At 43.1% G+C, this 16,535-nt stretch overlaps 1 protein-coding gene across 1 annotated transcript; it reads right to left on the minus strand.

Annotated features, from left to right (window-relative positions):
* Window positions 1–538: 538 nt before the first annotated feature.
* Window positions 539–16,014, minus strand: LOC309416874 (granulocyte-macrophage colony-stimulating factor receptor subunit alpha-like; the record flags this gene model as incomplete). The annotated part of the gene is made up of 11 exons (XM_082014249.1): window positions 15,576–16,014; window positions 15,280–15,404; window positions 14,130–14,250; window positions 12,413–12,542; window positions 12,145–12,320; window positions 8,629–8,768; window positions 5,797–5,835; window positions 4,872–5,001; window positions 4,132–4,225; window positions 3,389–3,470; window positions 539–607 (listed from the first exon to the last, which is right to left on the minus strand). The coding sequence occupies exons 1-11, from the start codon at window positions 15,661–15,663 to the stop codon at window positions 539–541; spliced, it is 1,194 nt and encodes a 397-aa protein (XP_081870375.1). The 5' UTR covers window positions 15,664–16,014.
* Window positions 16,015–16,535: the final 521 nt, after the last annotated feature.

Below are 16,535 nucleotides of genomic sequence, written 5' to 3' on the forward strand. Positions count from 1 at the left end.
TTATTGAATGTACTGTGACAGTTTGGTATTGCTGGTTGCAAGGTTGAAGGAAGGGCAATTTTAAGCATGCTTTAAGTAGCTAGTTTCTGGGTGTATCTAAAACTGGTAAGCTGGGAAATTAACTACTGTGGCATTCCTAAGCAGTTCTATTATCCTATAGGAAATCATTATGTTCAGAGCAAAGAGGCATTGTAACAATGAAGACAGGGAAATACCAAGTTTCTGCCATATTGTGGATGAGAGGCCTTGTTTCGCATTGTGAAGAAAGTCTCGGCAAGGTTTAGGCAAGTCTTCACACCAGGTGTTTGCAGAAAAGCTTAGCTGCCAGGCATTGTGGTCTTGAACAAAAGGAAAAAACACATTTTACTGATTTTTCTCCATTTTTTTACCCTGCTCCATTTTAGGTGGATTTTTATGGGTCAAACAGTTTTATAGGTGATTATATTCACTTCTAGTCTGCTTTGAAGTACTCCTTGTCAGGAGGATCTGTGATTTTCTTTCATAGTGGAGAATCCAAGTGCATTTTCTTTTTGGAAAGTTAGGTCATCTCTTCAACCATAGTTATTTCCTCAGTACAACGTTTTTTTGGTGGATTTACGTATTCTGCCTAAAGAGAAAGAAAATTCTGTAACATGCAATAAGCTACGGAGTCACTTGATTAGAGAATATTTCTAAATGTTAGATACACCAGTACCAAAGACACCTCATCTTGCTATTTTAATACATAAACGCAAAGCAGGAGAAAATAGTTTTAAGGACAGGTAAGGCTTGTTTGACTTAGCGAGTACTGATAGTACAAGTTATTTGTCAGTAGAAGGGAAAAGAATAAAAGTTGATGTAAATGCTGGACAACCTTAACTGAGATGATAGAGATTTATCCAGTGAGTATTGCCTGAGTTTTCCCATATGTAGGCATTAACTAGACTTACAGAGAAAACATTCTGGTTGCTATCATACAGTTTTGCATTGGTTAACCTGGAGTTCTACAAGAGTGGAAGTTCCTAGGTAAGATCATCGTACTGATAACAGGGCTTGGGGCTTAAAATTTCAAGGGGAGGTAATTTTGAATTTAGAAAAAGTAGGAGAGAGTACTGGGGGGGGGGAGCGGATGGCGGGGGGGAGCGGATGTGGGGGCGGAGGGAAGCAAGCTTGCTCTCATGTTGAGAGTATGTTACAGAACAGCAAACCAAGATGTCTTGGTGGGGGATTTTGTGTAGGAAATCTGTGGGATTGGGAAGCGCTGCAGGGCTTTGTGGTCATGGTGTTTTGTGCTGCTCGGCCGTTCTCCAAGGAAAGTGCATCATGCACACTGATGCGTCTTGCAAGTTCTTGGAATGTATTTAATTCAGGAAAAGAGGAAAACAAAGTAATATAGTTCTGAGTGAAAGTGAGGAAAGCATTTGGGGTGAGAATGACCAAAAAGTGAAGGAAGAGGAGTGGAATAAAATGGATTAGAGGAATGCAAGGTCTCTGATGCACTGAGTGAATTGGTTGGTAGGATCTTGCCCACGGCAAATAGGAAAACTGGCAGTTCTTTAACACGAGGGTTAAGGAGCTAAGTGCAAACTCTGTGCAGAAAGGTTAGAGTTGTCAATCAATGAGGTTTTTCAGTGATCTAAGGAAAAGTTGTATTGTGAACCAGGGTAAATAATGAGAAGAGGTGAAAGGTTGTCGAGTTAAGTAGGGACGAAATGAGGAAATGCAAGCTTTAGAAAGGTGTTATTAGCAAAGGACATTACAGGTTTCCAAGTAGTTTATAAATACATTGGCACTAAATGCCAGGAAGAGGTAGTCCCGGTATTCAAGGGAGAAGGAGAAATCTCCTGAGATAGCCCATTTCTGCTTTGCATTCTGTTTTGAAGAAATCCAGCATTCAGTCAGTATTAAAGATATCTGAGTGTGGAAAGAAGAGGTAGAATAAAACTAGGCTTTAAGACTAGATTAAAATAGGCAAAGAAAAGTCTAGAAACTCTTTGGACACGTGAGAGACGAATTATCTTCACCGTGCCTGTTGGCAGGTATGAGGGCTTCACAGTTACTGCTGATAAGTCGCTGCCTGCGTGGAAGTGCCTGTGCCACTGTTCACAAAACCACATCCACAGAGGCTTCCGAGTTCTACTGGAGTGATTTGCGCAATTCTAGTAGTACATGCACAGGAATTTGGAAGCCCCTCAAGTTTAGTAAAAACAAGCAATCTGGAGGGTCTGCAACTTTTGAAGGACTGCTTGCTGCTTTAGAGCAATTACTGTCAAATCTAACAATTTGATAGACCATGGACTGCTGGTCCTTAGCTCTGGCAGCCTGAGATGAAGTGAGATACTGGCTACTTATGACCTAATGTATATGAGGAAACTCATCCAGGTTACATCACTACCTGCTTTCTGTTAAAGCCAAAGATGGACCAAAGCCAAAAAAGTTAGGACAATATGCTGGTATATAGTTAACCAAACGGGACAGTTTTAGTAGTAATAGCTTTGAGGATTCTTTGTAAAGGATTAAAGGAAAATTTCTGTGTCACTTTTGAAAGTCTCTTTGAAAAGGGTGGTTGATGTTGCCCACTGAAACACTGCAGGCAATAGACAACTAGCCTGATTTATTGGCCTAAAGTGCATCTTTACTTTAGCCAGCTGATGCAGAGCATTCCCCCACTATGCGGACGCTGTGCAAACCACTCTTCAAATGGACAAATTAGAGACACATGAATGGTTTGAAGCTTGGTTGTCATGACATTTGAAGAAAGACTGGAAGAGCTAGTTGCTGTTGACAGTGTACAAATATGTAATACTGTAAATTGGAAAAGAATAAGGATAAGAAGTAATGGATTTTAAGTGCAGTAAAATAGGCTATTAAAGCTTTCTAAATGTAAGGATAATGAAACATTAGAATGGACTGCATAGGGATGCATGTCAAAACTGTCGTAACTGATACTATGCTGAAGCAAAGGCGGCGGCTATTTAAACCGATGAGACTTTCCAGCTCCACTTTTCATGATTCAGTTCAACAGTATTTTTTTATGGGTACGGGTCAGACTTATAAAATATATATTCACATTGTATTATGATCATTGATATTTGAAAATGCTAATGGCAAATGCTTCCTCACTTAGGTTATTTTCTTGTAACCAAAACTGGTACATGCAGAAATTACCAGTCTCAGTAAAAGTGACAACTCTGGTCTTAAAATATGGCTGCAAATATGTGCAGGATAATCAGTAGTCTCAGCACTGGCGTAGAGCTTTTCTAGTTTCAAAACAGCATACTTTGCACAGGAGCAAGTTACTTTTTAATGGACCAAATTTAACTCTCATTTTTATATACCAGTTCTTCCAGTCTTTGCCCTATCATGGTTTATAGTCAACAAATTTGACTGAATTGAGATGAAAGCATACCTGGATATCTTCATCAGTGGATGCATTCAATTTGTCTCTTGGTTGTGGAATGGGAGAAAATATGCTTTTGAAACTGCAATACCTTTGAGTACAAAATGGGATTGTGAAGAAATTAAAAATATTGGTTATATAACTTACACAAACATTTTATATTGTATCTTAAGGACTATTTTTACTTTCAGGATTGAATAACTATTGCTCTACAAACCACTAAGCGAGAATGAAAATATTTTGAATGTAGACTGGTGGGTAACTAGTATTACGCTTACCACTCGGGTAATTAAAATTTGTTTTGTGATGAGAGGCACAGTGAATACTTTATTAAACGATTACTTTCAATAAATCACATGACATAACTTTCTTACACCACTAAGTCAGAAGTTTTATCAAAATAATGACATGTTCCTTTGTCCCGATTCCTTCCTGTCTGGCACTGTATTGAAGCCAATGGCTTCAAAGCACCGTGGATGTTAAATGCTTAAAAGTAAGAACAGAAATGTTTTTGCAGGATCTAGTGGAACCAATCACTTACTAACTTTAACATCCTTTCCCCCTTTTTCACTTGTAGTGATTTTGCATGCCAAACTGGCGTCCATAACAACACTGGTAATAATACTTCATGACATTGATAATCAGATTATTTAAGTCAGCAGGTGGGAATGTGGGCGATGATAGATAGGAGGAATGTGTTTTGTAGAAATAATACTATAACAATAGTTTCTACATCAATGTGGTTGATTTACCTTTTGAAAAGACAATATTGGAGTAGTGTTACTGAGATTGTTCCAAGTGCTATCAGAAATAAAATCACAAAAATAAAGTAATCTCTCCCTCGACCTGAAACATCCAAGAGAGAGAATTACTTAGCATGCCAAAAAGCTACCTTTGTGACTGTTAGTAAAGAATGCAATTTCACCCAATTTTTTTACTAATCTGAAGGACTTCAACTTGACATCTGACAGAACTTTGTCAAAAAGTTCAGGTACACTTGCCACATTTTAAACCATTTTCAAACACTTAAAATGTAGAGAATTTTTTAAAAAATCCAGTAAAGGAGAAACAGAGAATAAATAACAGAACAAAAGTAGTGGAACTGTAAAAAGAGTGTTGAGGAACAGGTGAAAAGGAAGAGGTGGAAGGAAGGGGATGATATTCATGGCAAAAACTTTAAAGAACCAAAAGGCAGCTCTGGCACTCTGGACCAAAGAAATGGCTGGGTCTATCTCAGCCTGTTCCTGTAGCCCTGGCATCTGAGAAACTGCTGCCTTCGCAATCCCAACTAAACAAAGGCTGGTATCAACCTCCATTGCCATAGTACTGGAGCATCTCCTCCACATTAACAATTTCCCACCAGTTCCTTCCATGTCATTGGGTAAGAATTAAGATTTTATTTGTATCTGTGAGTGTGAGGGAGAAAGGGAGGCAAACATGTTAATACTGAAAAAAAAAAAATCTATATTGAAATAATATTTCACAGTCTTACCAAACTCGATGGGTTCACTCCATTCCCCCCAGTTTGAGCTTATGAGACAGTTTTTTCCACGTGCTCTGATTTTCAGGATGTATTTTTTTTTCGCATTGTAATTTTGGAATTCGTATTGATCAATCCTTACCTAAAAGCAAAGCAATCAGACTGTGCATTTCACCCCATAAGCAAATATTAATAAAATTTTTGTTTTAATTTTCTGACACAGTTTCTATAAAAAGTTGGATTTTGAAGTTTATTGGGTCTTGAATTTATTATGCTTTAAGGACACTTTTTTCGTGTCCTTGTTTATGGATCCTAAAAAATCCAGAAGGATGGAAAGCTGAAACTGGGGAAGCACCCTGCAAATTCACCTTGCAACCTTTATGATGATTAATGATGCAAAGAATATTCCCTGGACGATGTCTGTTTTTGCCAAACAGACAACGTTTTTGAGACAATCCTATAACAGATAGAAAGTCTGGAATCCTCCAAGTCTAAGGTGCTTCCAGGCCTGAGAGGACCACACAGATGCAAGGGGAAGACTGATGTTGTGTATTAACTTCCACAGGTTTTGAAGATCCCGGCATTCCCTTTGTTCAGCTGTACTGAACTACAGTGGTACTTTTCCACCAACAGATATGAGAAAGAGAAGGTCTTCGATTTATATTAGGCAAAATGTCACATAAGTCTTAATAAAAATCACAATCTATTTGTGCGATAAATGGAAAGTATGAAGTTTTGCGAAATGCATGGAAAATTCTGCCTAGTGTAACCTACCCCATCCAAAAGGCATATGTTAAGTTTACGCATAAAGATAACACAGGAGCATATTTTCCTGAATTCTCATTGCTATATTGGTACAAAAAATATAGATCTAGAAGTAACTATATTCTATGTTATGGTATAGGACCTATAATTTGTATAGGACAAGAATACTTACTCTTACAGGCGGATCCTTTTTCTTTTCTTTGGGCTCATCCTGCAAACCAAAGACAAATCTTCATTTTTATTATTATCTTGTCAAATAATCAAGTATTTCTCCCTGTCTTGTTGCTCATTTTCTTACTTGCAAAGATCATAAGTAATTTTAAACTGAAAAATCAATGGGATATTCTGCTTCAGTAATGTCCCAAAATATAGGACTTTATGCAGTGTTTTGGCTTCCTCCACTTAATTTGAGAAAAGAAAGGAAACGTATTATTTATCAGGGGTTGTGAGAAGCTGTATTTGTCTCTAAGGGCATATTTACACTGTGCGTTCTCATCCAGCAGAAGTATATCCAAATTACACAAGCAATCAAGTTATCCTCCATTCCACAGACAATCTGGAAGCTTTGGTTTCGCAATAGTTTGATAATGGGGCAGAAAATTGATGTGAACAGCAAATTTACCCTCCTTTCAGTCAAAGTCTCTGTTAGACATCTGAGTGATCCATACTCAGGGGCTTTCCCCAAAGTACTGTGAAGAGCTATTTACACATCCCATACAATCAAAATTTAATTAAATAGAATCAAACATTGACCTGGATCAAAGAACCTGAAAATTTTGAGAAAGGATAAGTTAAAAAATGAGTGAACAAAATTAACAGCAGTGATTTTAGCGAGGATCTCAGAAAACGTTGAAAAGCTGAGGTCCTGGAAACATCTATCACATGTAATGTCAGAAGGATAGCTGGCATTAAGGAAAAGTCAGAAAGATGTTATCGGAAGGAATGTCTCGTTTCAGAAAATACACCCGCCGTGTATGTTGTGTTATAAAGTAGGCTAGTATTTCCCCATTACTCATGGGGAAAAAGCTGAGCTTTTTCAACTTAGGACATGATGGAAGTCATGAGCCTGTGCTGTGAAAGGAGAGGGTGCAAATGAGTTACCTAAACTGTAGGTGTGCGGTGCCTTTTTAGCTGCCTTGCCTCTGACGGCCCCTCCCCAAAAGTGTGGTTACCTCTGCCATCTCCACGTAGGTGCCTCTGGTACCTCCAGTACCTATGGCACCATGGGGGGAATGAGGCACGCCCCTACTGCGCAGCTGCGCGAAGCCCTAGATGTGCCCTGGCTGCTGTGGGGTATCTGTGCTCCTCTGCAGACACCCACGTTAAGGTGTCTCAGTCTGTGAGATTAATTTCACGCCCGAATGTAGGAATCTACCGAATCCCATCCCTTCTGACTGTGGCATGGGAAAGAAGAGGTAATGTGTATTTCTTTAAAAGAGACATTCTAGTAATATCGTTTTAGTCATATGCTGTAACCTATATCTTTATGTAAAACATTCTAAGTATTTCACACAGGACCTTGCTGTCAGGTGATACCAGCCAGCTGGAAAGCTACGTGTTGTAATTGCTCCTTGAAATAGCTACCAAGGTAGATTCTGTCAACACATGCAAGGTACAAAATCCAGACAATTCAAACAGCCTGCAAGCTGCAGGCCTTGTTTTGAATGAATTAATGAGTTTTAATGATGTATTGCTTCGTTGCAGTTGTATATTTATGTTTAACCCTTAGCTGATCTTTCCTGTAAAGCTGTTGTGTTACAAATGCCCGAGGAACTGCCACTACGGTTAAGCTTCTGAGCTGTGGCTGGGAGATGAGGAGCCCTAAGTTGTCACGGCGCGGGCGTCATCCGCGTGTGGAAACCATGTAATGGTAAAACGGGTATCTCAGGGATGGGCAGGAAGAACGCTATTTCTTGCCTCTTTGTCAAACTCCTGGACTCAAAGAATTGTCCTGCCCTTTGTCCTTCGGGGTGTTGAAATCAGGTCCTTCAGGTACTGAGGTTTTGGGGGAGGGTTGGACACCTCAGCCTCTCTGCTCCGTCGTGCTTGGTGGAAAGCAGCCATACCTCAGCGGGGGTAAAGCACGCGCTCTGTGTTGTCCCGCACTTTTCCTGTGGTCACTGTGGTAAGTTGGCAGTGCTCTGCCTATAGCGTAGGAGAAATCCCAGCTCACTTTTGGTAGATACATGTTTACATCTGGGGTAGGTAGGTAGGTAGATAGAGACAGACAGACAGACAGGCATTTTAGCTTCCTCTCTTACAGCCAGCGGAAAGAAAGCAGCACTGCAGGGACATGATTTCTCTGTCATGTACTTTGGAAGGAGACGGGTAACACCAAGCCTGACTGCAGAGAGAGCAGAGGGTCACTCTCTGAAAAGCAAAGGCGTCCATTGCGGGCGTCTGTCCCAGGCCTGTCTGCGCTTTTAGCGGACGCTGTGTAGACAGGTGGGGGTCAGGTTGCCTCATCTGGGCTGCCAAAGGGTGACAGGCGGTGGGAGAGGTGGTGGAGGAGAAATGCGAAGGCTGAGGAGGCCAAAACAGTCCCACGCGTTGGAATTGAGGGGCAGCTTTCCAGCATCTGCAAAATGCCGTCAGGGTGGCTGAAGCCGAGGCGCCCTGGGAAGCGGGGCGAGCGTGAGGGGCCCCGGGCTGGGCCGGAGGCTGCAGGCAAGGCAGCGCCCTCATTGCAGGCTGCCATCACGCCGTCATCCCCTGCGAGATGTGCCGGTGCAGGCGAGCACCGCAGGTGGTCTCCCAGTCTGTGGGACAGAGATCCCCTCGTATTGTTTCCCTGCTCTCCTTTGCTTTTCTGCTTTGCACCTCTGGCTGATTAGTTTGCAATATGGCCATGAGCGGTGGGATGCGAGACCAGCAAAGCTGGAGTGGGAGGACACCGCAGCTTATGAGAGAGAAGTTAATAAATAAAGGCAAGAGAAGTTTGCGGGCTATAGATATGAGTGTACATAGGTACGGTGCCAAATACAAACCAAGAATTTTTTTTTACCTTATTTTGTATGTTAATTTCATACTGAAAACACTTTACGTCTTCCACATGACTTGTATGGGGTGGTTGCCATGTAATTATGCAACCCACTGAAACTCTAGTACAATTGGCAGTGACATTTAATGGAGGAGTGAGTATTTCTGGAAAGAAATGAAATAATTAATGTAGACATGTTCAGGAATCAGCTATAACTCACATGCATAGCAAAATACATGTGAAATTGAGGCAACTGATGTACAACTGTGACCTACTAATGCTAACAAATGTTATCTGGTAAACAGGAGTAAAATACAGTAGCAAAACTTGGGAATATACAGTTGTTGGACATCTGAAGTAACTGAGTTCATGTAAAAAAGACATGAAGGATTTTGTGTAATTCCATAGTAAAAATCAGCAGAGTGCCATTTTCTTCTATGTCTAAATTTCACATTGACAGTGCAAGTCTCCATTGGAAAAAAGATGGAAGTTTTTGTGCATGAGGTGTTATTCATGTAGAAGATCAAGTCATCTGAGTTTGAGTGCCCACAGTATAGTTGACTAGGTGTGACCTAACTGTCTAACCACTGAACAGTGGCCTGTTCAGGTCACTGGTTGAGAGAGTCCCTTGGGAGACAGTCCTGAAGGACAAAGGGGTCCAGGAAGGCTGGACAGTCTTCAAGAAGGAAATCTTAAAGGCGCAGGTGCAGGCGGTCCCCATGTGCCGTAAGACGAACTGGTGGGGAAGGCGACTGGCCTGGCTGAACAGGGAGATTTTGCTGGGACTCAGGAGAAAAAGGAGAGTTTATCACCTCTGGAAGAAAGGGAAGGCAACTCAAGCAGAGTACAAGGATCTCGTTAGGTCAAGCAGGGACAAAATTAGAAAGGCAAAAGCCCAGCTAGGGCTCAATCTGGCCACAGTCATAAAGGATAATAAAAAATGTTTTTACAAATGTATTAACAACAAAAAGAGAGGCAAGGAGAATCTCCATCCCTTACTGGATATGGCGGGGAACATTTTCTCCAAGGACGAGGACAAGGCTGAGGTCCTTAATGCCTTCTTTGCCTCAGTCTTTAATAGCCAGTCCAGGTATCCACAGGGTATTCAGCCCCCTGAGCTGGAAGATGGGGATGGAGAGCACAATGTACTCCTCATAATCCAGGAGGAAGCAGTCAAGGACATGCTAAACCACCTGGACACCCACAAGTCTATGGGACCTGATGGGATCTACCCAAGAGTACTGAGAGAGCTGGCAGAGGAGCTTGCCAAGCCACTCTCCATCATTTATCAGCAGTCCTGGTTAACAGGGGAGGTCCCAGAAGAATGGAGGCTTGCCAGTGTGACGCCCGTCTACAAGAAAGGCCGGAAGGAGGATCCTGGGAACTACAGGCCTGTCAGCCTGACCTCTGTACCGGGGAAGATCATGGAGTGGTTCGTCTTGAGAGTGCTCACAGGGCATGTGCAGGACAACCAAGGGATCAGGCCCAGCCAGCATGGGTTCATGAAAGGCAGGTCCTGCTTGACCAACCTGATCTCCTTCTATGACCAGGTGACCCGCCTAGTGGATGAGGGAAAGACTGTGGACATTGTCTACCTGGACTTTAGTAAAGCCTTTGACACTGTCTCCCACAACATTGTCCTGGAGAAACTGGCGGCTCGTGGCTTAGACGGGTTTACTCTTCTCTGGGTGAGGAACTGGCTGGATGGCCGAGCCCAGAGAGTTGTGGTGAATGGCGTTAAATCTGGCTGGTGGCCGGTCACAAGCGGTGTTCCCCAGGGCTCTCTGGGGCCGGTCTTGTTCAATATCTTTATAGATGATCTGGATGAGGGGATCGAGTGCTCCCTCAGTAAGTTTGCAGATGACACCAAGTTGGGTGGGAGTGTTGATCTACTGGTGGGTAGGAGGGCTCTGCAGAGGGATCTGGACAGGCTGGACTGATGGTCGGAGGTCAACTGTATGAGGTTTAATAAGGCCAAGTGCAGGGTCCTGCACTTTGGCCACAACAACCCCATGCAACGCTACAGGCTTGGGGAGGAGTGGCTGAAGAGCTGCCCGGCAGAAAGGGACCTGGGGGTGCTGGTTGACAGCTGGCTGAATATGAGCCGGCAGTGTGCCCAGGTGGCCAAGAAGGCCAACAGCGTCCTGGCCTGTATCAGGAATAGTGTGGCCAGCAGGAGTAAGGAAGTGATCGTGCCCCTGTACTCGGCACTGGTGAGGCCGCAGCTTGAATCCCGTGTTCAGTTTTGGGCCCCTCACTACAAGAAGGACGCTGAGTTGCTGGAGTGTGTCCAAAGAAGGGCAACGAAGCTGGTGAGGGGTTTGGGGCACAAGTTTTATGAGGAGCGGCTGAGGGAACTGGGGTTGTTTAGTCTGGAGAAGAGTAGGCTGAGGGGAGACCTTATCGCTCTCTTCAACTGCCTGAAAGGGGGTTGTGGCGAGGTGGGTGTTGGTCTCGTCTCGCAACTAAGTAGTGATAGGACGAGAGGAAATGGCCTCAAGTCGTGCCAGGGGAGGTTTAGATTGGATATTAGGAAAAATGGAAGTATTCAAAAAACATATGGATGTGGCGCTTTAGGACATGGTTTAGGGGATATGGTGGCGCTTGATTAATGGTTGGACTTGATGATCTTGAAGGTCCTTTCCAACCTTAGTGATTCTGTGTGTGATTCTCTGTGTGTGTGTGTAAAGTCAGCGGAGACCTCATCAGTAGTGCTCATGGTATCTGCAAAGCTGGTTGGCGCACCATGAAGCAGGCACGCTCGTCCGAACAGCTCTGGGCTTTACAGCCTGAATCATCTGTGGGCAGGAGTCAGTCTCGTGCTGTGCATTTCAGACTGTGTAGGACAGCCAGGAGGACCCTGGTCTTTCAGAGGTCCTGGGCTACATCTGCAAGCCATGTGGATGCATCAAGTGTTTGAGGGTGGCTCAAATGGCACTAGAGGCATGTTTTTAGTCAACTGAATCCTGTCCCAGATTTCTATTGGAGCTTAAACACCTAGATCACACGTAGGTACCCACATATTGTGGCACTTTGGGACATGGTTTAGTGGGCATGGTGGTGTTGGGTTGACAGTTGGACTTGATGATCTTAAAGGTCTTTTCCAACCTTAATGATTCAGTGATTCTGTGATGCTGTAATGCATTCTTAATTTGCAAGTTGAACCCTCTGTCTGGTTTTAGGACACTCTTGTGTGTCCTAAAGTAGCTCTTGTGGCTCTCAGAGAGGTGTATAATTAATGTGTAATTCTGAGCCCATCAGAAAGGTGGCCTTGAAAGTCTAACCATTGTATTTCACCACGTAGATTCCATGAATATGTTCACACCAGTTCTCTGAGCAGTTATTTCAGGATGTCTCTGCCTTTGCTTGTTTTAGTTAATTTTTGGAACTATATTCTGTCAGCTATCAGGAGCAAGTCTGTCCTCCAGTGCAGGATCCTGTGATGGCTACAGACTTTGTTTTAGTCTTCTTTTCTCTTCAGAGAAAAATTCCCACTTCTTTATTTTATAAAACAGTAATAAAATAAAAATGTTCACTTACCAATTTCATACAGTTCAATGTACTCATCATAGAACTGGATCAGGGAGCCTTTGCTGGACCCATTCACCAGGAAGTAAGCTTTTTCAGTTCCTATCCTCACATTTTGGAATCTACATCCCATGTTTCTGCCATTTTCATCTTTAATGTAAAGCTCACATTCCATCTCGTCGTCATCTCTGTATATAGAAAGGTATTTTAGTTAAATATGGGCAGTGTGATGTGTTGAATGAGAATTCAGACTTCCCTAGACTCAAGCAGACCTACTTACCTCGAGTTCTGCCAGTAGAGAAAATACTGTGTATCTCCTGGAGCATCCCTGCCTGCCTGCCAAGTGCAGTTCATGAGGGAAACGTTATAAAGCACACAGGAGAAGTTTTCAATGGCCGACCCATCCATGCCTGCAAACACAGGAATATCTGTGATGGGGAAAACTTGTGTGACAGCTCCAAGCTGGAGGATCTTGGCATACACTTAGGTGTGTTAGACACCTGCAACTCCACTTTATTGTTGTTTGGGCTAGGCACGGCAACTGAGAAAAAACTGGACTCTCGCCCTATTTTGACTGCCTCTGAACTGTGAAACCTGGGAGTGAGTAAAGCATTCACATAGGTAAAGGAAGACACGTTGCCTTTTAACACCATCATTGGTTCTACAGAGAGAAGTAGTTCTCCTTTTAAAATTAATGCTCAGGAATCCACTCCTGAGGTGCTTACACACAGCATTTAAAAAGCTGGGACTTTTAAAAGTAAGGTGGGACCCTCTGATCAAATAGCCTCCTAGCTAGAGTTTTCCACCCTGACATGAGTGACAGAGGCTTGATCTCTTCCTTTTCTGGAGCATGTTGAAGCGTGAACCTTGCTGCTTTGGAAGCTCCCTCGTGGCTGGGCTGTGCAGGCACTCTCAGCCTCCTTCCTTCTTCGCCTTCGGCCAATTTTCCCCTTTTTTTTCTGCAGCGCGGGCCAACTTCAGCGAAAGGGTGGAGGCTTCCCCTGCTGCTGCCTCCAGCCCCCTCCAGCGCCCAGTCCTGAGGGCACCCTTGTGGAAGCGGGGGGATTCCCTGGGGGAACCTGCGTGCTTGGAGGCGAGGGTCAGCTGGGGAGGAACACCGAAAGCAAGAGGCTGTAGGAGGCAGTGTGTCCTGGCTTGTCTTTTGAGGGTCACCATGAGAGTGCTTCCTTTGCCAAGTGCCCAGGAAAGGACGAGCGGGGAGGACTTCCTCTGCTCAGGTCTAGCCTGAAACACCCCAGTTACGCACAGCTGCAAGGAGCACTGGAGATGGGGCAGTGTTAGTGCGGAACTCTGAGTTCAGAAGGAAGAGGGAAAGAGGCCATAAAAACTTCAGTTTTGGAATTATGAACCGAGGGTCTGCCTAAACCCCACTCGGATTAACTCCCGTGCTGGGCAGGCTGAGAACACCTCTGGAAACAGTTGCCTTGGCTCAGTGGGTGCCCAGCAGCTGGGGGCACCCGCGTGCGTGTGGGTCTGTGTGCCCATGCATGCTGGGGCCAGATGGGGAGGTTGCGACATTCGGTTTGCCCTTAGCTGCTTATCGCCGGCGTTTCCTTTCCTCTCCTCCTCCCATTTTATGGGTTTCACTGGTCCCCAGGCTGTGGCCTGCCTCCTGACAAACTCGCCAACAGCCCAGCAGAAAAGCATTTGATAAAGAAACGGGTGCTAACATCTTAAATTTTTAACAGCCAGAACAGTTCTTTGAATCCACCCCTAAACCATGGTTAATTTAGTGGCATTTCGGAGCCCTAGTATGAAAGAGAATAATGCAATTACTGATACATTTGTAGTGACACATCTCTTGCAGAATTGTTGAAATATTCATTACAGAGCAAATAATTTTAGCAGATCTGCAAAAAAACATTTTAATAGAAAATAAAGCAGTTACCTACCGTGTAAGGAATTGTTTTCTAAGGCACTGTTTACCTTTGTTAGATTGCAAATGGAGAAAATCTCACCCAGACCATAGGCATTACCTCCAGGGATAAAGGAGCAGTTTTTTGAGATGTTTGTGTTTGGCACTTCAATGGTAAAGAATACCCCCTTATGCAGAGGCAGGTATTGTTCCACTGGAAACCTGCAGAGTGGACTATTCACCTGAAAAAGAACATGCTGATGTTTTATTTCTCTGTTTTCCCTCTGCTGGTGTTAGATGATGCTGGCTGTGGAAGTGCAACTTGGAAACTCAACTCGTAGGGCCAAAATCTTGTGTATATATGTATATGTTTTAGGTTCAAGAGCTAACTCTCTGCTTCACCACTTGAGGGTGATGTAGAACGGAGCTGATGGATCAAAAGCGTAACTACAAAAAAAGCTTTGCAGCTCAGGAGTTGGATGCTATACTAGTGTGCAATGATTAGAGAAGGCTAATAGTACCCCAGTGGCATCACAGAAGATTGTTAATAAATGGGGGAACCACAAGGGAATTTAATCAAAGGATTAAGCAAAATAGAAGTCCTCTTCTGACCTCCCCAGGGGCCAGAAAGGTATCTATAGCATTATATTTATAATCTTCAATAAAGATGTGATATGTGTTTTTGTAATATGTATTTCTAATTAAGGCATCTGCTTTGCTAGGCTAAATAAGCCTTCTCTGTTGCTCTTTCTCTCAAGTTTTCTACCTTTCTCTTTGGATAATGTGGGTTTATATCATAGCCTGTGCTACAGGCATGATCCAATTTACTGGTAAACAAGTGAAGAACCTGAGATAATGAAAATCCATGGCAGTGTTTGGGGAATTCGCTTTTTATTTGAAGGGTCTCTTGCTCTGTCTCTCTAAATTCTCTACGAGTCTCATGTAGTCTCACAGCCCCTTTTTTCAGCAGCTGCTTCGCTATTCATGATTCAACGTAGGTACATTTCAGGCTATTGCTTCCTTTCCACTTTGGTGCCAGCACTTCAATTCCATGGTATGCACAGGATGATCATCCTGCAGTAAATGCACCCTGGCATTGGTGATGACTTTCCACAGCCCTTGACAGATCAAGCTGTAGACTACAAGCAATCACTGATCAGATTCTACCTGCAACTGATTCATTTATTTCAAAGTAAGTGAAATCAATAAAAGGTAAAGAAAAAGGTGCAATTATTTATCTCATCAAATAACAAGTTTACCTCTTTCGGTACACTTTCCATGTCACTGTCCATGATGGTACATTTGTAGTTGGAGAAATTCCTGCTGCTCTCCCAGGACAGTTCCATTTTTCTCCAATTCATTTTCACGTTTGTAATAGGTGATTCTTGTGCTTCTGCTGAGAGTGTTACAGAATAAATTCAGTAAGGATATGATATTGGTTTTGTTGAATGCAGAAGATAGTATCTGTCAGGCTTAAGATGACAATTGCCAGATTAATTTCAAATATTTATGATAAATGAAGAATTAAACCCTGTTTCTCAGAGTATATCTGCAAAAATGTACTTACACCCTATACACTGGATGTCAGCATGCAAGGGATGAAATAACATTATATACCACCAAGTCAGGCAAGTGAGTCCAAGAGTATCAAACATCTTTTTTTTCCTTTCTTCTCAGGGAAGAGACAATGAAGCCTTTGGAATAAAAAAAAAAAAAAAAAAAAAAAGTGTTGCCCAAGTGTACTTTGGTTTCTGCAAAGTTTCATTTTTTTGACATGGGAAAAGTCAAAGATGCTGTCTAATTCACCCCTGGAAAATATGCCATAGAAAAGCCAAGCAGAAGGTGTGCTTCAGGACTTCTGGCAGGCACCTCTTCTTTGAAATAATTGAGTAAGCTCACTATTGTCTATTACAGTACAGCAGTTTGAGATAGAGAGGCCACAGACTCTTGTTATGATACATACACCCACTGTATTTGGTGCAGAGACCATGACTTAGGATTACTGTTGTCCCACATATCTATCCTAACCACACCATCAGAAAGTCAGGTTTTCTTGCTTTCTGATCCTGTGAACATCACTGCAGATTCTGCTGTGAGCATTTAGTGAGCATTTAGACTGGCTTTCAACCATTTGTTGAAGGCACCTTTTGGGAAGTGAATGGTCTGACTTTTGGTTGTGTCAGGGTGTGGATGACTCACTTCTCCGTGAGTTCTCTGTTAAAGCCAGCATCACCACCAGGCATGTTCAGAGCCTGTTCCTGGTCCTGCCAGCATCTCTTAGAAGTGCATGGAAAACATCCCTGACATCTGAACTAAGCAAAGCAGGAAGAGAAAGGTCTCAATCTCTGTCAGGTTTTAGCAGGAGTTAAATGCTGACCTGCTTACCTTTTTTTGACTATGGCAGATATACAGTCTTGCTTGAAAGGCTTTTGGGGCTGATTTCAAGATTTCATGTAGTAAGGCTTTCATAGCTCTTAAAATAATGTTTAGAGCAATGCCCTGAATCACTTTCTCATTCTTTTCCTGG

The sequence above is a fragment of the Phaethon aethereus genome (genome assembly GCF_964289735.1).
Source record: "Phaethon aethereus genome assembly, chromosome: 1".
Classification (NCBI taxonomy): Eukaryota; Metazoa; Chordata; class Aves; order Phaethontiformes; family Phaethontidae; genus Phaethon; species Phaethon aethereus.